Source organism: Choloepus didactylus, chromosome 2, assembly GCF_015220235.1.
Source record: "Choloepus didactylus isolate mChoDid1 chromosome 2, mChoDid1.pri, whole genome shotgun sequence".
In the NCBI taxonomy this organism is placed as follows: domain Eukaryota; kingdom Metazoa; phylum Chordata; class Mammalia; order Pilosa; family Megalonychidae; genus Choloepus; species Choloepus didactylus.
The window spans coordinates 586,873-611,768 of NC_051308.1; the positions used below are offsets into that span (position 1 = coordinate 586,873).

The window sequence follows — 24,896 nt, forward strand, 5'->3', positions numbered from 1 at the left end:
GGATATTTGTGGCTGGTTAATAAACCAGAAGGCTGATTTATTAAATCATCAGTCAATTGACTGCAGCAGTGACTGATACATCAATGAATGGCAGGTCTTCACAATGAGAGAATTCAACCTGCTGGATTTAATCCAATCAGTTAAAGACTTTTAAGGGAGAGGGAGAATTTTCACTTCCTCAGCTAACCAGTGTCTCCTGAGGAGTTCATTGAAAACCTTCATTGGAGTTGCCAGTTTGCTTCCTGCTCTCTGAAATTTGGACTTGTGTATCCTGCTCTATGGAATTTGGACTCATGCACCCCCACAGTTGCATGACACTTTTATAAAATCTTTTATTTACAAATATCTCTTGCTCATTCTGTTTCCCTGGAGAACCCTAACCAAAAAAAGTTTGGTACTGGGAGTGGTTCTTGAGAAACAGAATCTTAAAGTGGGCTTTTACATTGACTTTCTACTATGATTAGACTCAAAGGCACTAATGACTCTATTTCCAGTAATCAAGATGGCACTGACAGTCCATGGTGTGAGTTGGCAATGAAGATATGCAAAATATCACCATTTGCTTCAACTAATCATACTCTTATATGAAGCAAGACTCTGGGTGACAGTGTTTTTGACACCTTAACAAAATTTTGAGAAGTTAAGAGGTATAATGATATTGACTGGTTGCTCTTATATATGCTGGATAAAATTATAAGAGAAAGGGATGAGCTAAAAGCTTCAAATTTGAAACTTAAGTGCCATATGACAGATGTAAAGGTTTCTATATGTGCCCTGAAAGAAAATCTTATTTCCTGTGACTGCAGACTTGAGATTTCTGAAAACCAGACCCAGAGTCTCATTGTGCAAGTAGCAGATTTACAACATAAATTAAAATCTCAACCTTGCAGGGTGTCTGCTGTTAAAGGAAAGGCATTGACTAGAAAAGAATGGGATCCTGAAACTTGAGATGGGGACATATGGGTTGATAATAATGGCAGTGAGAACACTGGAACCCTGGATTCTGCTGAGTCTTTGTTAGATATACCTGTAGTTGTCTTTCCTGAGGAAACAGCCCTCCACCTCCAGTCTTCCCTGAGGAGACAGTTACGCAACTTCTAGCCTGCTTTGATAAAATGGCTTCCCAACCCCCAGTCTGCCCTGAGGAGCCTGCCATCCAACCTCCACCTAAAGCAATTAACCCTTCAGTGCCTGCTAAACCTGTAATCTCTTCCCCTGAGGAAGTAGCCTTCACTCCTCTGTCTTGCGAGATTAATCGTGTTTCACGAGATGAAACTGCAATGAAATGTCCTGAAGTAAATGGCTTGAGGGATACTTCTAATTCTTTTCATGACCCACCTCCACCACCAGACTTTGCTTCAAGACCTATAAGTAGACTAAAGTCCCAAAAGGCCCAGAAGGGTGAGGTACAAAGTAAGACCTATGAGGAAGTACACCATACTCCAAAAGAACTGCATTAGTTTTATAATTTGTATAGACAGGAATCAGGGGAACATGTGTGGGAATGGATATTAAGGGTGTGGGATAATGATGGAAGGAATATAAAGCTGGCTCAAACTGAATTTATTGATATGGACCAACTAAACAGAGATTCTGCATTCAATGTTGTAGCTTGAGGGGTTAGGAAGGGCAATAACAGTTTGGGTAGTTGGCTGAAACATGGATCAAAAGGTGGCCAACATTACCTGAGGTCAAAATGCCAGAACTGCCATGGTATAATATAGAGGAGGGGATTCAAAGGCTTAGAGAGATTGGAATGTTAGAGTGGATTTATCATGGAAGACCTGTGCACAAACCCCTGGAATGTCCACAGGGCACACCTTTTACCAGGACTCTGAGGCATAAATTTGTGAATCTAGCTCTATCATCCCTGAAGAGCTCTGTAGTTGCCCTTCTCTGTAGGTCAGTTATTACCATAGGAACTGCTGTCACTGAGCTGGAATCCTTAAACACAATGGGGATAATCAGTCAGCAAAAGCCATGTGGCAGCAGTTAATTGCCAAAGACTAGATGGGCATGGCTACCAAAATGGAAAACAGGCTCAAGGCAGCAGTCAAAATAATCTGACTTGCAGAGACATATGGTGGCTAGTAGATCATGGAGTACCTAGCAATAAAATAGATGGGAAGTCTCCTAATTTCTTGTTTGATCTGCATAAGCAGAAGAATTCTAGGTCAAGTGAACAAAAGTCCAACTTGAATTACAAAAACAGAGAGCCATGGTCCATTAATCAATTTCCAGACTTGAGAGAGTTTACAGACCCATAGCCCCTTGAATGAGATGAAGGCCAGGTACCCTTGGGGAAGGACCCCATTACACTGCCAAAAATTTATACTGCTAACCTTCCTCCCAGCCTTCTCCAGGGGGGCCTACAGCCATTTACCAGGGTAACTGCATTGGGAAAAAGGAAATGATCAGATGTTTGGGGGATTATTAGACACTGGCTCAAAAGTGACATTAATTCCAGGAGACCCAAAACTTCACTCTGGTCCACCAGACAGAGTAGAGGGTTATGGAGGTCAGGTGATCAATGGAATTTTTGTTTGAGTCTGTCTTATAGTGTGTCCAATGGGTCCCTGGTTCTGGAATGCATAATTGGAATAGACATACTCAGCAACTGGTAGAATGTTCACTTTGGTTCCCTGAAATGTGGAGTGGGGGCTATTATGGTAGGAAAGGCCAAGTGGAAGCCATTAGAACTTCCCCTGCCTAGCAAAATGGTAAACCAGAAGCAATACTGGATTCCTGGAGGAATTGCAGAGATTAATGCCAGTCTTAAAGACTTGAAGGATGCAGGGGTGGTGATTCCCACCACATCCCCATTGAACTTTCCTGTTCAGCCTGTGAAGAAAACAGATGTGTCTTGGAGGATGGTAGTGGATTATCATAAGCTTAATCAGGTTGTGACTCCAATTACAGCTGCTGTTCCAGATGTGGCATCATTGCTTGAGCAAATCAAGACATATCCTTGTACCTGGTATGTAGCTATTGGTCAGGCAAAAGCTTTTTTCTCAATAGCTGTTGGTAAGGACCACCAGAAACAGTTTGCATTCAGCTGGCAAGGCCAGCAACATACCTTCACTGTGCTACCTTGGGATATAGCAAGTCTCCAGCCCTATGTCATAATATTGTCTACAGGGATCTTGATTGTTTCTCCCTCCCACAAGACATCATGTTGCTCCATTATATTGATGATATCATGTTTATTGGACTTAGTGAGCAAGAAATAGAAACTATTCCAGGTTTGTTGGTAAGGCATTTGCATGTCAGAGGATAGGTGATAAATCCAACAAAAATACAGGGGACTTCCACCTCAGTAAAATTTCTAGGTGTCCAGTGATGTGGGGCATGTCAAGGTATCCCTTGTAAGGTGAAAGATAAGCTGTTGCATCTGGCCCCTCCTATGAACAAAAAAGAGGCACAATGCCTAGTTTGTTTCTTTGCATTTTGGAGACAGCATATTCCTCATTTGGGTGTGCTAATCTGGCGCATTTACTGAGCGACCAGAAAAGCTTCTAGTTTTGAATGCAGAACAGAACAAGATAAGGCTGTGTGACAGGTCCAGACTGCTGCACAAGATGCTCTGCCACTTGAACCGTATCATCCAGCTGATCCAATGATGCTGGAAGTGTCAGTGGCAAATAGAGATGCTGTTAGAAGCTTTTCAGAGGCCCCTATAGGAGAATAACAATGCAAGACCTTAGGATTTTGGAGTAAAGCCTTACCATCCTCTGCAAATAATTAATCTCCTTTTGAGAAACAGCTTTGGACCTGCTATTGGGCCTTAGTAGAGACAGAGGGCTTAACCATGGGCTACCAAGTTACCATGAGACCTGAGGTACCTATCATGAGCTGGGTGTTTTCCCACCCACCAAGCCATAAAGCTGGGCGTGCACAGCAGCACTCCATCATAAAATAGAAATGGTATATATGAGATAGGTCTTGAGTGGGTCCTGAAGGCACAAGTAAGTTACATGAGGAAGTGGCCCAAATGCCCATGGCTCCCACTCCTTCCACTTTACCTTCTTTTTTTCCCAGCCCACAGATATGGCATCTTGGGGTGTTCTTTACAATCAGTTGGGTGAAGAAGAGAATATCTTAGCCATGTTTACAGATGATTCTGCATGATATGCAGGCACCACCCAAAAGTGGACAGCTGCAGCCCTGCAGCCCCTTTCTGAGATGTCCTTGGAGGACACTGGTGAGAGGAAATCCTCCAAGTGGTGGAACTTTAAGCAGTGCACCTGATTATTCATTTTGCTTGGACAAAGAACTGACCAGAGTAATGTATCTGTACTAATTTATGGGCTGTTGCTAATGGATGATCAGTGACTTAGAAGGAATATGATTGGAAAATTGGTGGCAAAGAAGTCTGGGGAAGAGGTATGTGGATAGGCTTTTCTGAGTGGACAAAAAAAGCATGAAGATATTTGTGTCCCATATGAATGTTTACCAGAGGGTAATTTCAGCAGAGGAATATTTTAATAATCAAGTGGATAAGATGACCCATTCTGTGGATACCGGTCTGTCCGGCGCTTCTCCGCCCCGCCTCGAGTCCTCGGTCGGCCGGCGATGGGGACCAGAGAGATAAGGGGAGAGAGGGTGCGGACAACGTCTTACCCGGAGCACTTGTGATCACTCAGGACTCGCGGTGGTAAAGCAGATAAACTTTTAATGGGACTAGGCAATCATCATCTTTACAGGTTCCACCCGGGGCGAGACACCTCGGGGGAGAACAACCTCGATGCGGCCGTCAGGTACGGCTCCTTGTGGGCTGTCTCCCCGAGCTTTGCCCGGGAACTTTCTTATAAACCTTGCGTGTATCCAATGGGCTAACGCCACGCACACAAGCATGATTGGTGAATACAGCGGGTGGTTACATACATCAGAAGCCGGAAGCAGGATGTGGGCGCCATCTTGGCACCACTCGATGGGCGGGGGGAACTCAAGGGCAGGCTGCAGCTTGTCTACTAGGCCAAATCCGGAAGGTGGCTGCTCACACCGGTCAACATCTTTCCCCAGCCACTGCTGTCATTGCCCAATGGGCTCATGAACATAGTGGTCATGGTTGTAGGGATGGAACTTATGCATGGGTTCAGCAACATGGACTTCTACTCACTGGGGTCAACATGGCCACAGTCACTGCTGAATGCCCAATCTGCCAGCAGCAGAGACCCACTCAGTCCTTGATATGGCACCATTCCTGAGGTAATCAACCTGCTACCTGGTGGCAGGTTGATGACATTGGACCACTTCCATCATGGAAGGGGCAGCAATTTTTTCTCACTGGAATAGGCATATACTCTGGATATGAGTTTGCCTTCCTTGCATGCAATGTTTTTGCCAAAACTACCATCTATAGGCTTATGGAATACCTTATCCACTGTTACAGTATTCTACACAGCATTGCTTCTGACCAAGGAACACACTTCACAGAAAATGAAGTGAGGGAATGGGCACATGCTCATGGAATCCTTTGGTCTTACCATGTTCCCCATCACCCAGAGGTAGCTGGGTTGTTAGAACAGTGGAATGGCCTTTTGAAGACTCATTTATGGTGCCAACTAGGTGGCAATATCTTGCAAGGCTGGGGCAGTGCTCTCCAGGAGGCTGTGTAATGCTCTGAATCAGCATCCACTCTTTAGGGCTGTTTCTCCCATAACCAGGATTCATGGGTCCAGGAATCAAAGGGTGGAAACAGGAGTGGCAACACTCACTATCACTCCTAGTGATCCACTAGGAAAATCTTTGCTTCCTGTCCCTTCAACCTTAAACTCTGCTGATCTACAAGTCTTAGATCCAAAAGGAGGTGTGCTTCCACCAAGAGACCCAAAAATGTTTCCATTGAACTGGAAGTTAAGACTGTCACCTGGCCACTTTTGGCTTCTCGTGCCTCTGAATCAACAGGCAAGGAAGGGGATTACTATACTGGCTGGGGTGATTGATCCTATCAAGGGGAAATAACACTGCAACTACACAATGGAGGTAAAGAAGAGTTTTCCTGGAATACAGGAGATCCCCTAGAGCATCTCTTAGTACTACCATGCCCTGCAATTAAAGTCAATGGAAAACTGCAACAACCCAATCCAGGCAGGACTACCAATGGCCAAGAAACTTCAGGAATGAAGGTTTGGGTCATGCAACAGGCAAAGAACTATGGCCAGATGAAGTACTTGCTGAGGGTAAAGGGAACATGGAATGGGTAGTGGAAGAAGGTAGTGATAAATATGAACTATGACCACATGACCAGTTACAGAAATGAGGACTCTGATGGCATGAATATTCCCTCTTTGTTTTGTTATGAGTATGTGTTTTTCCATAAAGCAAATAACTTTGTTTTCTTCTCTATCTTATCCCCTTATCATATGACATAAGCTGTATTGTTCATTTCACAGTATTTTAATTTAAAAGAAATCAACTTTAAGAGTCAATGTCACCCAAGGTCTGGCACCCTATTCTGGAGAGATTTACTGCATTTCTGGTTGTATGCAGGACAGCTGAGTATTGTTAGGTGAAATATATGTCTGTTGTTCTCTACTCAGAGATAAAGTATGGTTTAATGTGATGTGTATAACTCCCAAGTTGACAAGGATTGGATTTTGATGGTTAGATTCATGTGTCAACTTGGCCAGGAGACAGTGTCCAGGTGTCTGGTCAAACAAGCACTGGCCTAACTATTACTGCAAGGACATTTGTGGCTGATTAATAAACCTAATGGCTGGTTTATTAAATCATCAGTCAATTGACTGCACCTGTGACTGATTACATCAATGAAGGGTGTGTCTTCCCCAATGAGAGAATTCAATCTACTGGATTTAATCCAATCAGTTGAAGACTTTTAAGGGAGAAAGAGAGAGGATCTTCACTTCTTCTTTGGCTAGCCAGCCTCTCCTGAGTTGCTAATCAAACACTTTCATTGGAGTTGCCAGTTTTCTGCCTGCCCTATGTAATCTGGACTCATGCATCCCCACAGTTGCATGAGACACTTTTATAAAATAATATATTTACAAATATCTCTTGTTGGTTCTGTTTCCCTAGAGAACCCTAACTAATACACTTTCTCACCTTTAAATTTTTGAAGATATCCTTTCAACCATGTTGAATATTGATGCCTGATTCATAGTTACAAACCTAAAAAAGCACACAACACTACTCAGTAACACCACTAAATTTCCCCAATAAGTTTGTTATTCTCTTCTGATGACTATTTTAAATCTTCCCTTTTCTGCTTAAACATCCCATGTACACTTCCATCTTCACTCTCAGCTGGTGATCCACCTCATTTACCATGGAGATAACAGATATATAGTAAAAACAAATCTCACAATCATAAATGCAGATTTGCAAAAATATGACTTAATTTTCTAAAACTGAGCTGAATTTTACCTTTAATTTTCATTTCACTGGTGGCAGAAAGTCAAAAAAGTATAAAACAACCCTGTCATACCCAGTTTATGTGAAATAGAAAGGACAGGGGTATCTCTGCTTTCAGCCTTAAAGCAACCATGCCATCATGGAGACAGAAGCATCTCTTTGAGGTACAATGGTGTGGAAGAATCTTTTCATGTCTATGGAGAAAGTAAAAATCAGAAGCAGAAACAGTCTCAGGTACTGGGGCTTCTGGCACCATGAGGCACAACCACCTGGAAGTCATAAAGCCAGGTGGGAAAATAGTAATTTATAAGATGCCAGGGAGAAGGAATTCCATGAGGCTGGGTTTCCTGTAAGGTCACTGATGACACTGAAAACCCTTATAGTCAAATGCAGCATGTCAACTTGCAGACCATCAACAATTCTCCAATGATCTCATCTTGGGGCCTAAATTACAGTGATTCTTATTGGGTTCTGTGGACCATCTGTATTAGAATCACTAGACACTGGTTGAACTGAAAATTCCTGAGGTTCCCTCTGTTCTCTATTGATTAGGCTCTCAGAGTGGGGGTGGCAGAACTGAATGGGAATCTGCCATTCAGTTTCCCAGGTTATTCATGTATATTGAACACATGAGAACCACTTTAGATGGTCATCTTACAAATTCATTACTCTAGATTTCATAATTTTTTCAAGTTTATACATAAAATAAAAAAAATTGTGAAGAAAACACTATTATCAGATGCCTTTGTGAAATGAATTTATCATGCAATTTCTAACCAGAACAGGGAAATGAGACCCAAGTAGAAAGCCAGGTGTGGAGAAGGAAGCATAGCTGCATAACCATCAACTCCCTACACAACCAGAGGTCACAGCAGAAAATGGTCACATAACCAATAATTCATGATAAAGAATAATGAGAATTGGTGAGGAGCATAGGGGGCTGAACCACACAGAGTCAAAGGCATGAGACTGGATCACTGGGGCAGATTCAGGCTTGCTCCAGAGTTTTCTGGGACCACAACTCCACAGCTGTGCCTTGGACTTTCACTCTGAGCAACCCAGGAAGACTATTTTTTTTTTTAATTTTGATTTTATTGAGATGTATTCACACACCATAAAATCATCCAAAGTATACATTCAGTTGTTCACAGTGCCATTATACAGTTGCACATTCATCACCACAATCAATTTGTGAGCATTTTCATTTCTGCCAAAAAAGAAGTAAGAATAAGAATAAAAATTAAAGTAAAAAGGAACACCCAAAACATCACATCCCTCCATCCCTCCATATTATTCATTTACTTTTTGTCCCATTTTTCTATTCATCTGTCCATACACTGGATAAAGGGAGTGCGTGCCACAAGTTTTTCACAATCACATGGTCACACAGTGTAAGCTATATAGTTATACAATCATCTTCAATAATCAATGCTACCAGATTGCAGTTCAACAGTTTGAGGTATTTCCTTCTAGCTATTACAATACACTAAAAACTAAAAAGGGATATCTATATAATGCATAAGAATAACCTCCAGAATGTCCTCTTGACTCCATTTGAATTCTCTACACCATTGAAACTATTTTGTTTCAATTCTCTTCCCCTTTTGGGTCAAGCAGGCTTTCTAAATCCTATGACACAGGTCCAGGATAATCCCCAGGAGTCATATCCCATGTTGCCAGGGCGATTTACATCCTTGGGAGTCATGTCCCACATAGGGGGGAAGGAAGTGAGTTTACCTTCAGAGTTGGCTTAGAGAGAAAGAGGCCACATCAAAAGCAACAAAAGAGGTTCTCTAGGGGTGACTCTTAAACACAGTTTTAAGAAATCTTAGCCTCTTCTTTGCAGTAATGAGCTTCATAAGGGCAAACCCCAAGATCAAGGGCTTTCCCTTCTAAATTGGTATTCCCCAATGCTTGGAAGAATATCAGTAATTCCCCAAGCGGGGAAGTTTAATATTTCCACATTTTTCCCCAGTCCCTGAAGGGGGCTTTGCAAATACTTTTTATTCTCTGCCCAAATTACTCTAGGATGTATTGGGAATTCACACTAACTTGTACAAACCAACAAGATCTCACTCCGTATTCAAAGTTCCATGAAAACACCAAATAAACACCAAATAAACATCTCTTCCTTTGGTCTCACACCGAAGTTGAAGATTTAAAACACCATTCCTGGTATAATCACATACTTATGCATTTACCACCATAATCTATGTGAGGACATTTCCATTTCTTCCACAAAGAAAGAGGAAGAGGGCAAAAAAAGAAAAAAAGAAAAAGAAAAAGACTAAAAAAAGAGAAAAGAAAATAAAAATAAAATAAAACAAAATACAATGGAAAGGTCAGACAACAACAGAAATGCCAAGAATACCATACCCCTCCCTTATATTCCCCTCTTATACATATTTAGCTTTGGTATATTGCCTTTGTTACAATTAATGGAAGCATATTACAATGTTACTATTAACTATAGACTATAATTTGCATTGATTGTATTTTTCTCCAGTATCATCCCATTTTTAACACCTTGCAAAGTTGACATTCATTTATTCTCCCTCATGTAAAAACATTCTCATATTTGTACATTTAATCACAATCCCTGACCACTCTATGTTTCACTAAGTTGAACTGTCCTAGTCTTTATCTTCTATCTTTCCTTCTGGTGTCATGCATACCCCTACCCTTCCTCTTTCAACCATACTCACAGTCATCTTTGTTCAGTATACTTACAATATTGTGCTATCATCACACAATATTGTGCTATCCATTTCTGGATCTATTCAATTGATCCTCTTGAATAGTCTAGACTCCTTCAGCATCAAATGCCCAATCTCTACCCTCTTTCTATCTCCTGATATCTTCATTTCTACAATCTTCTCCAAATCTCTCTCTCCTGTCTTCTCCTACCTGTCTGTAGCACTCCCTTTAGTATTTCTTGTAGAGCAGAAATCTTGTTCACAAACTCTTTCAGTGTCTGTTTATCTGTAAATATTTTAAACCCTCCCTCATTTTTTTTTTTTTTTTTTTTTTAACAGTGTATTGCTTTATTTGGGGGGCTGAGGGGAAGGAACTCCATGGCGAGGATTACAAATGGAAGAAACCATAATGTTTAAATAATTCACAAAATGAGTAACTGCAATCATTTTCTTAAGAGGATTTGACTCGTGGAAGAAAAACTTTAATTGCTGTTGCAAAAAATATCCGTATGTAGTAGAAAGTGGTTTCAATAACATTAGTAGAGAATACGTTCTAGAAACGAGGTAACTGGATGTAAAATTCAGGCAGCAATTTAATAGAACAGTCCCAGATGGTTAGGCTGAGGCTAATACCTAATGAGGACGAAAGCCTTGTCTGTGGGGAATTTTGGATGATACCTGGAGAAATATTGTACTATGCATAAACCAAATTGAATTGTTTTCACAAGTTTTGTAAAGTTTCATACAGTAAAAGGGTTTTTCTACATGCACTTCAATTTCACAGCAAGAGTGGCATAGAATACCTAAACACAGAAGAGAGCATTCATGCAAGATATCTAATTCCTTGATATAATAATGCATACAACAATTCAAAGTGATTACACTATGATTACAACTAGGGCTTCCTGCAGCTACAAGGTGGTGGTTATGGAAAGCATGGCCCCCGGTATCAATATCTAGAAAGCAGCCACCACCTTCTATGTGTGTTCTCTTTTTCCGTTTTTTCTTCATTTTTCTTAATCAACTCTGCTGTTGTTGCTGATTCTTAGCAAAGCTGGTAAAAACAAAGTTGTAATCATTGAACATAGCACTCTGACAATCAAGACGTTTAAAACCTTCAATCTTCTGGGGCGAAGAAAGCACTGTGCGACATTTAGAACTCTGATTTACAAACAAGGTGGTCACAAATTTTCCTGGCTTGAAGACTTCCACAACTTTCCTGATCAGGTCATCATAGGAGGTCTGACTTATGTTTGTTTCAAAGCTAACATAAGAAAATTCTGGTTCTGGAGTGATGTGAATAGTCCAATAAGTTCCGTCCGATTTCATTCCATTCATCGAATACCCACAAGGATTGAACAGTGTGGCATCAATGACAGAACCTGGTATCAGGTCACGAATTCCACTCTCACGAGTGACATCCTTTGCAGTAACACCATCTTTCATGTAGAACTGGTCCATAACTGCTGGGTCAAGCTCACTCATCAGAATTTCCAGGGTTTGATCTGGCTGACTGATTACACGACTCTCTGGGAAATCCAGAGTATATAAGTACCAACAGTCGGAATTCATCCGTCCCATACAATATGCTGCTCCATTTGGGAAAATTGCGTTAAGAAACTCTATTTCTTCCTGGAAATTCCGGTGTGGGTACCCTTGGTGAGAAGGCTTCATGAAATTCTTACGAGAATAAAAGAAGCTTTGAATTGAGTCAAACCCACTGTAATCCCTAGCAAGCTTCAACAGGGGAACCAGTGCTTTCAGTAAGAGGGTGGTACCACATGTCTTCAAAATGAAACGTCTCTTGGAGACAAACATGCTACTCTCACTGAGTACATAAGCTTCCTGCTTGTCAGTTTTTGTCACACTTATGATTGAACATTGCACATCCTTCAAAAGTATGTCCCACTCAGATCTTGGAATGGTGAGAAGATCCCCAGATCCTTGGTTTGCGTCGGGCTGCTGCCGGGAGAACCAAACCTCCAGCAGCTTCTCCGTCCCTTCGAAAAAATGTGCAGCTTCCATCACCGTGAGACTAGCGAACAACCAACAACCACAGAAAATCAACTAAATTAAATCTTTTCTCCCGCCGCTGCGGATTGTTCCAGCTGTGTTACTAAAGTTCAGGTTCCTTTTTTTTTTGCTATAATTTTATATTAACTTTTTTTAAAAAAAGGATTAATAAAATTTTCCCGGCTTTTTTTGTGAACGAAAGTTGAACGTGAGTCTGTTGGAAATAAGAGGCAGATACAGTTCAGTCTCTTGTAGTCCGCTGCTTCCCCGTTACAGAGAGTAGAGCGAGCGCTAGCTAATGTCGCCGGCCATACTGTGTAAGCCCCTCCCTCATTTTTGAAGGACAGTTTTGCCAGATACAGAATTTTTGGTTGGCAGTTTTTCTCTTTCAGGACCTTAAATATATCATACCACAGCCTTTTTACCTTCATGGTTTTGGCTGAGAGAGACACACATATTCTTATTGCGCTCCCCTTATATGTGATGGATTGCTTTTCTCTTGCTGCTTCCAGAATTCTTTGCCTTTGACATTTGAAAATCTGATTAGAAAGTGACTTGGAGTTGGTCTATTTGGATCAATTCTCATTAGGGTATGCTGTGTGTCCCAGTTTGCTAATGCTGCTGGAATGCAAAACACCAGAAATGGATTGGCTTTTATAAAGGGGGTTTATTTGGTTACACAGTTACAGTCTTAAGGCCATAAATTGTCCAAGGTAATACATCAACAATCAGGTACCTTCACTGGAGGATGGTCAATGGTGTCTGGAAAACCTCTGTTAGTTGGGAAGGCAAGTGGCTGATGTCTGCTCCAAAGTTCTGGTTTCAAAATGGCTTTCTCCCAGGACATTCCTCTCTAGGCTGCAGTTCCTCAAAAATGTCACTCTCAGTTGCTCTTGGGGTATTTGTCCTCTCTTAGCTTCTCTGGAGCAAGAGTCTACTTTCAACAGCCATCTTCAAACTGTCTCTCATCTGCAGCTACTCTCTCAACTTCTGTGCATTCTTCTGAGTGTCCCTCTTGGCTGCAGCAAACTCGCTCCTTCTGTCGGAGCTTATATAGGGCCCCAGTGAACTAATCAAGGCCCATGCTGAATGGGTGGGGCCACACCTCCATGGAAACTATCCAATGAAAGATCCTGCCCACAGCTGAATGATCACATCTCCATGGAAACATCCAATCAAAAGTCTCTAACCCAATCAACACCAATACATTTCCTGCCCACACAAGACTGCATCAAAGATAATGGTGTTTGGGGGACATAATACATCCAAACCAGCACACTGCACTTCTTGGACCTGTAACGTTATGTCTTTTGTAAGAGCTGGAAAATTTTCATTGATTATTTCCTCTATTATTCTTTCTACCCCCTTTCCCTTCTCTTCTCCTTCTGGGACACCTATAACATATATATTCATGCTCTTCATGTTGTCATTCATATACCCTGCCCATATTTTCCCATTCTTTTCCCTATCTGTTCTTTTGTGTGTAGGATTTCACATGTCCTGTCCTCTAGTTCCCTGATCCTTTCTTCTGCATTTCCAAGTCTGTCATTGTATGTCTTCATTGTGTTTTTCATCTCTTCTATTGTGCCTTTCATTCCTATAAGTTATGTCATTTGTTTTTTTCAAATTTATGAATTCTTCCTTATGGTCACCCAGTGTCTTCTTTATATCCTTCATCTCTTTTGTCACATTTTCTTTCAACTCACTGATTTGATTGAGAATATTTTTTTGAACATCTTTAATTAATTGTTTCAACTCCAAATCTCAGTTGAAGTATTAGTTTGTTCCTTTGACTGGGTCATATCTTCAAATTTCCTGATGTGGAACATGATTTTTTGCTGTATAGGCATCTGATTTTCTTGATTAGCTCATTGTAGAGGTTGTTTTCTCTCTTTTGCCTCAGGTTTTCTTACTGGTTGTCTTTGATCTCAATATTTTCTTTGTTTCTCTCACTAGCCAGTTGTCAGATTGGCTCTGCCCCCTAGTATTTACCCCAAAACCAGGTGCCCACAATGGCCTGCCACAGGGATGAGAGGTAGGCACTGAGCACCTCAGCCAGTTCATTGTGTGTGATAACACAAACCTGCTGGCTTGCAGTGGTGCTGTGTTTTGTGCTGGCCAGCAATACCTGGGTTTGTTTTAGATCACTGCTTTAACAGTTGGGTCTCCCATATTTCTCAGCCAAAACAGGGCCAGGTTTCTGTAAGGGGCATGTAGCCCAGCTCCTGTGGTTTTAAGAAAGGGTTTGGAGCATTTTTTCAGAAGTTTCAATTCCCTTGCATCTTCTGCACTGTCCAGCAGATGGTGCTGCTTGGTAACTTAATCATCCCCAGAAGATGCTTTGCCTCTGAGCACAGGCTGCTTCTACATTGGTGAACTGAAACAATGGGATTCCTATGTCTTCACTTTGCCAGCCAAAATCTGACTTGATGTGGGGCTCCACCTGTGGCAAAATACTCCCTCAGCTGACCCAGTACTTTAGCCATCCCTAAGGCAGGGAAATGGCCACTGACTGATGCTTCCCTCAAGGGTGGGGGAAGAGCTTTCAGACCCAGGGCTGGAAATGGTCTGTGTCCACATTTTCTCAGTCTCTTTGTCCCTCACTGACCTGGGCCTTGAGATGTCCTCCCCTATTCCCTGGGTTTTCAAATAGTAGGGGTATGTCTAAATGCTGTGAGAGATTTTATTGTCTGTGTCCATGGTGTGTGGAGTCCTGTATGCTGATTCTGTGCCTTTCCACACTGAGCCTGAGTAAGGGGGAAGGGAGAGGACAGGCTGGTCCAGGCAGAAGATTCCTACCTGATATTTCTTCTCTCTTCAATTTGCTATTTGCAGCATCCTTATCCAGTCTATACCTTCCTCCAGAGTTTCATACAATTCAGAATTCAGAATTGTCCTTTTTTTTTTCATTGAATCTCTGGAAAGAAGTTTTCAGTAGCTGTTTACGTCACCATGTTGATGATGTCACTCCACTCACTCATGGTTTTGAGACCAGGAAAATGTTCAAATCAAGGCACCATCTAGGCAATGCTTTTTCCCCCAAAGACCGTGGCATTCTGAGGCTGGCTGCTGGTGATCGTTTGCTTTCTTTATCACATGGCAGGAAAACAAGGGCATCTCGTGGTCTCTTCCTTCCCTTCTAGGTTCTTTTTCAGCTTCTTACTTCCTGTGGCTTTCACTCCCCAGGAAGCTTTTGATTCTTCTCTTTATGCAATTCTTCTCCTCTCCAGCTCCAACACTCTTGGAAAGCTAGGTCCCTCTTTTTCCCTTATGGTACACGTATAATATGCAGCTGTGGGGAGCTCGTGTCACAAAATTTAACTCAACAATAGCTCATATACAGAAAAATAGTATTTCTTTATTTAGCCTTTAATAACACAGCCTTCCTCATAAGCTCCAAATCACTGACAATCAGTAAAGTATTAATTAATGAAACCTAAGTTCAACCATGGACTGTATTTAATAGTATAATTATAAAAATGGTTTTTTTTCAGTTGTAACTAATGTACCACACCAATGCAAGGTGTTAATAATAGGGTGGTGTATGGGAATCCTGTATGCTATGCCTGATTTTTCTGTAAATCCATAAATTTTCTAATTAAAAAAAGAAAAAAACCCACCTTAATGAAATGTCCAATTTGGTTTAAAGCTTAATTCAACCTAATAATTATGTTGGCTCTCTATTAAATAAAATTATTCTGTCCCTTAGATAGATTTCCTCTCCCCTGCTTCTCTCCCTAAGATAATGTCAGGGCATGCATGGGAAAAGGGAAGTCAGGGTCCTTGAGCAAGATGTTCTCTAGTCTCATAGGCAATGCCCTGTCCACTTGGCTGCTGAGCACACTGCTGATCTTTTGAAGCTGAGGTTTCCAGCTGTTGAACCCATGATCTGTTCTTTTGGCTCAAGCTCTGCCCCCAGCATCATGCCTCTGGATGACTGAGCTTCACCTTGGTCCCTGCTGGCTGAACACCTGCAAGCCCTGCCAAGGTCTCCAGCCAGCCAACTGGACTAGTGTTCTATCTCCATTTTTGTGGGGTTAACTTGACCTGCCCCAGGGGGTCTGTGGTAGTCCACAAGCTTTCAACTCAATATCCCACATAAGGCAGCTGAAACCAAGATATGACCCTTCCTGATCACATTCCCAAATCCCATCATTATTTAAAATTATACTTTCTATAATTTCTACTTACCTACATATTTTAACACTTATTTAAACTTATACTTTTCTATCGATATCTAGAGTTAATCACTGGATATATCCCCCTTCCTCATCTTAAAACTCCAAGATTCTTAGCATGCTTTTACTTTGCCCCTTTCCTGGTTTTCCTCTTCTCAATAAGTTAGCATGTCCGTTTTTGTGACATACCTCATCTTTTTAAGCTTGATGAATAGAAATTAATATTAAAGAAATTTACTTCACTGTTTAATTCATGCTACTGGCATCTCTACTTTAGACTAAGTTAATGGAAATACAGCACTTAAAAATCCTTATATGACACTATCACTGGATATTTTACCCCAAACCATTAGTGCAAATTTGCAAAACATTAGGATAGACTTTGGTTTTTGTTATTCATCCTGGAGGTTATACATTTGGAAGATTGCCACACCTAATCATTTTCAGTATTGCTGCTTTAGAGTGTGTTTGTGTGATGGCTAAGTTTGTATGTCAACTTGGCTGGTTATGGTGTCCAGTTGTTTGGTCAAGCAAGCACTGGCCTGATTGTTACTGTGAGGGTATTTCATGAATTTAAAATAAGTAGTCAGTTGATTGCATGTATAGTTGATTACACCTACAATTAATAAAGTAGGTTGCCTTCAGTAATGAGAGATGTTGCATCTAATCAGTTGAGGGTCTGAAAGGGAGAACTAATGATTTCAGCAATCAGAAAGAAGAATTTCTGTCTCTACATCAGTGATTGAGCTTCTCCTGGGGAACTCATCAAAACTTTCATCATAGTTCCAAACTTGCAGCTAGACCTTTGGAATTTGGACTTCTCAATCCCTATGGTCATATGAGTCAATTCCTATAACAAATTTCATAATATTTACATATTATAAATATATCCTGTCAGTTCTGTTTCCTTGGAGAACCCTGACTAATACAGTTTGTGTGGTTTTTCAATCAGGTACTTATATTTGTAAGTTCTTTGACAAATTCCATGTTAAATTTCTTCACTGCCTCTCTGCAGAAAACTAGTGAAAAACTGGACTTAAAACTTTGCTGTGCCTTTGAAAGCATTTCTTAATTCACACATGGCTTGGGTGGCAAAGGATAGAAGCTTAACAGGCTTGAAGTGCCTGGGTATAACCTCTCACAAATAATTAGCTGGCCACTAAACTATGCAGACACAGGGAGACCAGGATAAAAGAAACAAACATAAATCTGAGCAAGGATATCAATGGTTGTACATCTTGATATAGACAAATTGGCCAGCTTGAATCCAAATAAGTTATTAAGGCAATAAAGCAAGCAAGCAAAAACTTCAAAAAAAAAGAACCCAGAGTCACTTCAATGTATTATCTACAACGCCCAGTTTTCAATAAAAAAAATTGCTAGGCATTCAAAGAAATAGGTTTAAAAAAATGCAGTCAGTAGAAAATGACTACAAGTGGGCCTCAGATGTTGGATTTAGTATACAGAGACTTTAAAGTAAGTATGTTCAAAGAATTAAAGAAACATATGCTGACAATGAATCAAAAATAGGGACTCTCAATAGGAAAAGGGAAAGTATGAAAAGAACCACATGAAAATTCTAGAGCTGGAAAAATATAGTGACTGAAATGAAAAATTCACTAGATGGATTTGACTGTGGATTTGAGATGTCAGGAGAAAGAATTTGAAAATATACCAACAGATTACCCAGTTCAATAAAAGAGAGAGAAAGAAAGAAGTCAGACTGAATAAAAATGAACAAAGTCTCAGACTTTCTGTGACAGCATCAACATTCCAATACATTCACGATTGGAGTCCAAGAAATATAGGAGAGAGAAAAATGGGTAGAAAAAGATTTTGAAGAAATAATGGCCCCGAACTTCTCAAATATTGTGAAAAATGACTGACAGATTGAGAAGTTCAAAGAACACTGTGTTGGCCAAATACAGAGAACCATACTGGGAGACATCATTGTTACACTGCAGAAGGTATAAAACAAAGAGAGAATCATGAAAGCAATAAGAGAAAAATGACTTTTACATACAGAGGCACAACAATGTGATTAATGGCTGACTTTTCATTAGTACTAATAAGGCCAAGTAGCAGTAGAATGACATATATAAATTGCTGGAACGAAAAAGCTGCCAATCAAGAATTGTATATTTATAATTCATCCTTCAAACATGAAGACAAAATAAAGAAATTTCAAAGTAAGCAAAATTGAGTGAATCTGTTGCTAGCAGAACTGTGCTACAAGAAATGCTACAGAAAGTCCTTCATGCTGAAAGGAAATTATACCAGATGAAAACCTGCATCTACAGAAATAAATGATGAGCCCCTGTAATGGTAACTATGTATATATGTGGATAAAAATTCTGTTGAATATACATTTCTAAAATAAGCTTAAAGAAAAAATTATAGTACATCCTATATTTCAATATTCCTATCTCAGTAATTGATAGAGAAAATAGAAAATCAATAGATACAGAAAACTTGAACAATAATATCAACTAACTTGACTTACTTGATATACAGAACATTCCATTCCAAAACAGCAGAATACTCAGTCTTTTTAAGTGCACATTGAGCATTCACTAGGATAGAATTTATGGAAGGCCATAAAAATAGTTTCAATAAGTTAAAAGCATTTAAATTATAAAAATATATTCTCTGATCACAATGGAATTAAATTAGAAGCCAATTATAGACATATGTCTGAGAAATTTCCAAATATGAAAAAAAAAAAAATAGCATACTTTTAAATCACTCACAGGTAAGAAAAGACATAAAAACAAAAATTAAAGTATACCTTAAGCTGGTTAAAAATAAAAAGAAAACATGAAAATTGTGGGATACAGCTAAAAGAGTGCTCAGGGGAAAATTTGTAACTTTAAATGGGTATATTGCAATAGCAAAAAGCCTAAAATTTAATCTAAGCTTATATGTCAAGAAGTTAGAAAATGAACAGCAATTAAATGCAAAGTAAGTGGAAAGAAAAAAAATTTAAAAGATCAGAGCAAAACTAATAAAATAGAAAAATAGAGAGATAATACAGAAAACTCTTCATATCCAAAGTTCGTTCTTTGAAAAGATCAAGAAAATTGAAAAACTCTAACTAGACTAATCAAGAAAGAAAAAGGACAGACACAAATGACTAGTATCAAGAATATAAACAGGGATATCACTATGAATCCTAAAAAAATTAAAAGAATACTAAGGAAATATTATGATCGACTTTATGCTAATGTTTTTGACCACTTAAAGGAAACAGACAAATTCATAGAAAGGTACAAATTACTAAAACTGACTCAAGAAAAAGACAATCTGAAAAGACCAATATCAAGTAAAGAAATTAAATTACTAACTAAAATTTTTCCAACCAAGAAAATTCTGGGACAGTTGACTTTGCTAGAAATTCTAGCAAATATTAAAGGAATGAATAAAATCAATCCTACAAAAAAATGTTCTTTAAGAAAATAGAGAATGAAGGAAACTTCCTCTGCTGGTTTGAATCTGTTCTGTACCCCACAAAAGATTATGTTCTTTTAATCCATTCATGTAGGGGCAAACCTATTAAGGGTGAGACCTTTTGATTAGGTTGTTTCCATGGAGATGTGGCCCATCCAATTGTGGGTGGAAACTTTTGACTAGATTATTTCCATGGAGATGTGATCCCACCCATTCAAAGTGGGCCTTAGTTTACTGGCATCCTCTATGAGAGGATAAAAGACAGAAACATGTTGAAGAGAGCTCAGAGACACTTAGAGAGAAAACACCCAGAGACATTTTGGAGATGGCCTTTGAAAGCAGAACCAGGAGAGAAGCTAAGAGGCAAAATCCAGAGTTTGACTCAGAGAAGCTAAGAGAGGATCCCCAGATGCTTAGAGAGAAATGCCCTGGGAGAAACAAGCAAGGACACACAGGAGGGGAGAGAGAGAGCTAAGACAGAAGCCCAGAGATATTTGGAGAATGCAAAGGAAACCAGAAGCTAACCCCTGGAGAGGCCCAGCAGACGCCAGCCATGTGTCTTCCCAGCTGATAGAGAAACCCCAGATGCAATCTGCCTTTCTTCAGTGAAGTTATCCTCTTATTGATGCCTTAATTTGGACACTTTTATGGCCTTAGAACTGAAAATTTGAAACCTAATAAATCCCCTTTATAAAAGCCATTCCATTTCTGGTACATTGCATTTTGGCAGCTCTAGCAAACCGGAATACTTCCTAACTTATTTTATAAAGCCTGAAAAAGACATCATAAGGAAAGAAAACTAAGGAGAAATATCTCTCATGAAGGTAGATGCAAATGTGAATTAAACCAATCCAGCAACAAATAAATAGGATAATAGAACATGAACAAGTAGGGTTCATCTCAGAAATGCAAGGTTAGGCTAACATTCAAAGATCACCATATCAATAGCATAATGAAGGAAAATCTCACTAGACAAAGAGAAAGGATTTGACAATATCCAACACCCATATATGATTTTAAAAAATGCTTTCAGAAAACTGGAAACAGAAGGGAACTTTTTCCACCTATTTAAAGGGCATCAACAAAGAAACTACAGCTAACATCACACTTAATGGTGAGAGACTGACACTACTGAGGATCAGAAACAAAACAAAGATATTAGTTCTCACCACTTTTGTTCCAACCTTGTACTGGAGGTTCTGGTCAGTGAAATATGTCCTCTCTTGATCACTCTTATCTTAATTTGCACTCTCAATCCCCTTTATTCTCTTAACACATCTTCATATTTGTCTTTTTATTTGTTATCTTTTTATGTGCTTACGCTTTAACACCTTCCACTAGAATGCAAGTTCCATGACAGACATTATCTCTCTTGTTGCCTCCTATTTCCCAGAGCCCAGGACAGAAACTCAATAAATATGATAGAAACTCAATAAATATATATATGGCATATAATAGAAACTCAATAAATATTTTGAATGAATGAGAGAGTGAATGAATGACTTAGATCTTCAACCTACTCCTATCAGGTTTCTGACCCAGTCTTATCTCTGAAATTGTCAGTCACCAAACAGCTCCACGTTGCCTCTGTCATCTTTCTTGACATGTGAATTACCTGGGGTATAGGCTAAGCTGCTAAAACTGAGAATCCCCCATCCCCCACCAAATCCAGTGTTCCCAACTACAGATAAGTTCATTTCTTTCCCTCAAGAGTCCAGAGGGTTGTGCACAATCCAAACCAGGTGAGAAGCTCTGCTTCACAAGAGCATTCAGGGAAACAGGTTCCTTTCATAATGTTTCTCTGATATTCCTACAAATACTGTTCTGATGTGCAGGACTGACTCTCAGTCACATCTATATCCAGGTACACATTCTAGCCTATGGGAACCAGGAAAGGAGATGGGGAATGCACACCCCGTGTTTTAAGGCAATCCAGCAGATTTTCTCATAACTCATTGACTTGAACTTCATCATATGGCTACATTTAGTTGCAAGGGAGGCCTGTGGCATCTTCTATTCTCTATCTGTATGCTTTCTCTGATAATTTTATTCAATAATATGACTTTATATACCATCCAGGTAATAATGACTCCTGAATTTATGTCTTTAGCTGTGATCTTTCCCTGGAGCTACAAACTCATATGTCTAACTGCCTACATAACTTATCTGGAAGATAACTCCTGCACCCCTCATGTAAGCCTGCTCCTGCTACTCAGGAAATAGCTTTACTATAAATCCAGTGTCTCAGGCCCGAACCTGAGGATTCATCCTTAGCTTTACTCTTTTCTTTTACCTCCCCACATCCAGTCCACTGACAATTCCTATTCGCTCTGTCTCCAAAACCCATGCCGAATTTGTTTGCTTTTCTCTGTCTTTATCATTACCACCCTGGGCAAAGCCAGCTTCATATCTTTCCTGGACTGGTTATCTCCCTTCTACTGTTGCTCCCAAATAGTCGCTTCCTACATAGCAGCCTGAGTGATCTTTTAGCATATGAATTGCATCATGGCCTGCATCCAACCCCTCCAGTGTTTCCCATCACACACAGAGTGAAATTCCAGCTCTTTACCTGTCTACAGGGCCCTACAAGGTCTGGCATCACTTTGCTCCCTAGCCTTATGACACTTGCCCTCTTGGGGAGCACACTCCACCACACCCCAAGTTCTTTCCCATTTTAGGGGCTTAGTATGAGCTGTTTTCTCTTCCCTGGACAATTCTTTCTCATCCTTTAGGTCACATGTCAAATATCACCTCCTCAGCAAAACCTTCCTTGTCCTCCCAGCCCAACCCATCACTTTTTGTCACATAGCCCTGTTTTATTTTCTCAAGGGCACTTAGCACTGCTGGCACAATACATGTGCTTATTTGTTGCCTACCTCCCTCACTGTGAGTATAAAAAGCAGGGCCTGTCTTGGCCCCACTGCAATTTCATGGCCAGAAATAAATGGTGCCTGCAGTGAGTGAGGACTTGCTGAATGAAATCCTGAATATAGTACAGCCTTGGAACATTCCTAAGTAGCTCAGGGGTGTTTTAAAGACCTTGACAATTTGAAGAAAAAATATGTATTTCCAATGTCATTGCAAGGCTTTTCCCAAACCATGTTTGTACCATAAAATCTCCCTTCCCTTCTGATAAATACCAACAGTTATATTCTCATTTGGTAAATGCACACAGGAAATATTCAGGAGAGACTTCAGTCTGTAGAGCAGGGGTCCTTAATCTGGGTCCATGGTCCCTTAGGAGGCCCATGGATGGGCTGAAACTATATGCAAAAATTATGGGCAGTTTTATAAGAAGTAGGATAGCTTTTGTCAGATTCTCAGATGGATCAGAGACTCAAATAAAAAATCACTTCATCATATAAAAATTATTAGAGATGAGTCACAAAATATTTATCTGAGTTTTGCTGTCACCACTTACAGACAACCTAAACTTGTGCAGATTAGGTAATCTGTTTGTATCCTAATTTATCATCTCTAAAAATGATCTTTTCTATTCTAATTTGCATGTACCTAGACCTGTAAGATTGTATTTTGTTTCACCACTAGCTATTAGGTGCTTAATTGCTCCTCACAGGTATGACAATGAGATTCAGATAACTCAGATCAAGATCAGAGCCCTAGATCACATTTTTTTACTGTAGGCTTCTTCCACCCTCCAAATTGCTTGCTCTTCAAAAATATTCTGCACTGCCTGGCATTCTGCAGTCATTTCCCTGGATAGGATAATTTCTTGAATCAGTTCCCTGAAAGTGCTGACTCATGAGCTGGTGGTGGTGTTTTTCCCTCTCAAACAAGAGTCTTCCTGATCCACAGGGCGGCCCTATGGTTCTGGGACCACAGACCCAATTATGCGTCTTTTACAGAAGTGAAAATTGAGATGCAAAGAGCTTAAGCAAATTACCTTAGATCACAAGGCTAATAATTTGCAGACCTGGGAGATTATACTTCAAACACTAATATTTTCTTAAATATTCTATTAAGATGACCCTGGGAATCTTTATTCTACTAAGCTTTTTGACTAGAAGCTGACTCATCATCTTTGTAGTTCAGTTTGGGGCTGTTCTTCAAAAGATTATTTTAAAGAACTTTGCAAAGCTTGAGCAATAATTCTCCACAGCAGACAGGAAGGTATGTGACATGTCCATTGAACAAGGACTAATGACATTGTTGAGGAGGGAGGGGAAAGGATATCACTTCTATACTGATTTCAGCTCTTATGCATTAACACCGGACAATGACCTCTAAAATGAGAAAAGCATTAGCTTAACATTGTAAATTGGCAAGGATCTTGGAAATGAGGATTTAAGGCTGGCGAGACATTCACCCTTACGGCTACAAGGCTGGATAAGAGGCAAATGAAAATAACGCATAAGCAACAGAGCCAATATTTGACTTTAAAGTGTTTTCCTATCACTCTGCCTATATCAAGGGCATCGTACACTTCCTAAAAAGTAGTGAAAATAGCCAGACAACTTCCAGCAGAGCCTCTAGATAGCCAATAGCAACACACTAGTAGTCCCGGAGAACAGGCTGTTCAGTGCAACTCTTAATTTTAAATATATTTGTCCTTAAGGGTAAGTTAAAACCTGTTTTCAAGAGTTGTGCAATTGCACAGGAGTTTCAGTACAAGCAATAGTTTGTTGGTCGCCAAGTGTCTGGTTTTTACAGTCTTCCCATTAAAACGTACTCCCAGACCCCAAACTTTGTTGGGCTGGTGTTAAAAGGACTGTGTGAGGCAGTGAGGGGCACTGTGAACCTCAACTCTGTGATCAGGGCCTTTCTGCTTCCAATTCCAGTGCAACTACCCAGTTTCTTTCTTCTTCTCCCTTTGAACTTTTGTTTTCTTTCTTTTATCCTCTTCTATCAATGCTTGAGTCTATTGGCCAGATAGCTTGTCTAGTTAATTCAACAGATTTCCCTTAGAAGAATTTTTGCCATCTCTAAAAATCAAACCAAGCTACAAAGGATGAGATATACTCCCCTCAAGAAATTGCTAATACCAAAGGAAATTCAGAAATAAATGTCCCAAAGGTGTATAATGAGGATGACATAGTCTGAATCATTTCCTTGAACTATTTTTCTCTGGTTATCCAGTCTTTTTCCCTGAAGCTCTTTTGTCAATATTGACAAAGAAAGCAGTTCTGGGTTGTGGGGGCTGAGCTAGAAGACCGAGAAACAGAGAGGA

General features: G+C 40.0%; 1 protein-coding gene across 1 annotated transcript; it reads right to left on the reverse strand.

Moving 5' to 3' along the window:
* Positions 1–10,535: 10,535 nt before the first annotated feature.
* LOC119514932 (S-adenosylmethionine decarboxylase proenzyme-like) lies at positions 10,536–12,391 on the reverse strand. Its single transcript, XM_037810738.1, has one exon. The coding sequence runs from the start codon at positions 12,093–12,095 to the stop codon at positions 11,091–11,093; it is 1,005 nt and encodes a 334-aa protein (XP_037666666.1). The 5' UTR covers positions 12,096–12,391; the 3' UTR covers positions 10,536–11,090.
* Between the last annotated feature and the right edge of the window lie 12,505 nt (positions 12,392–24,896).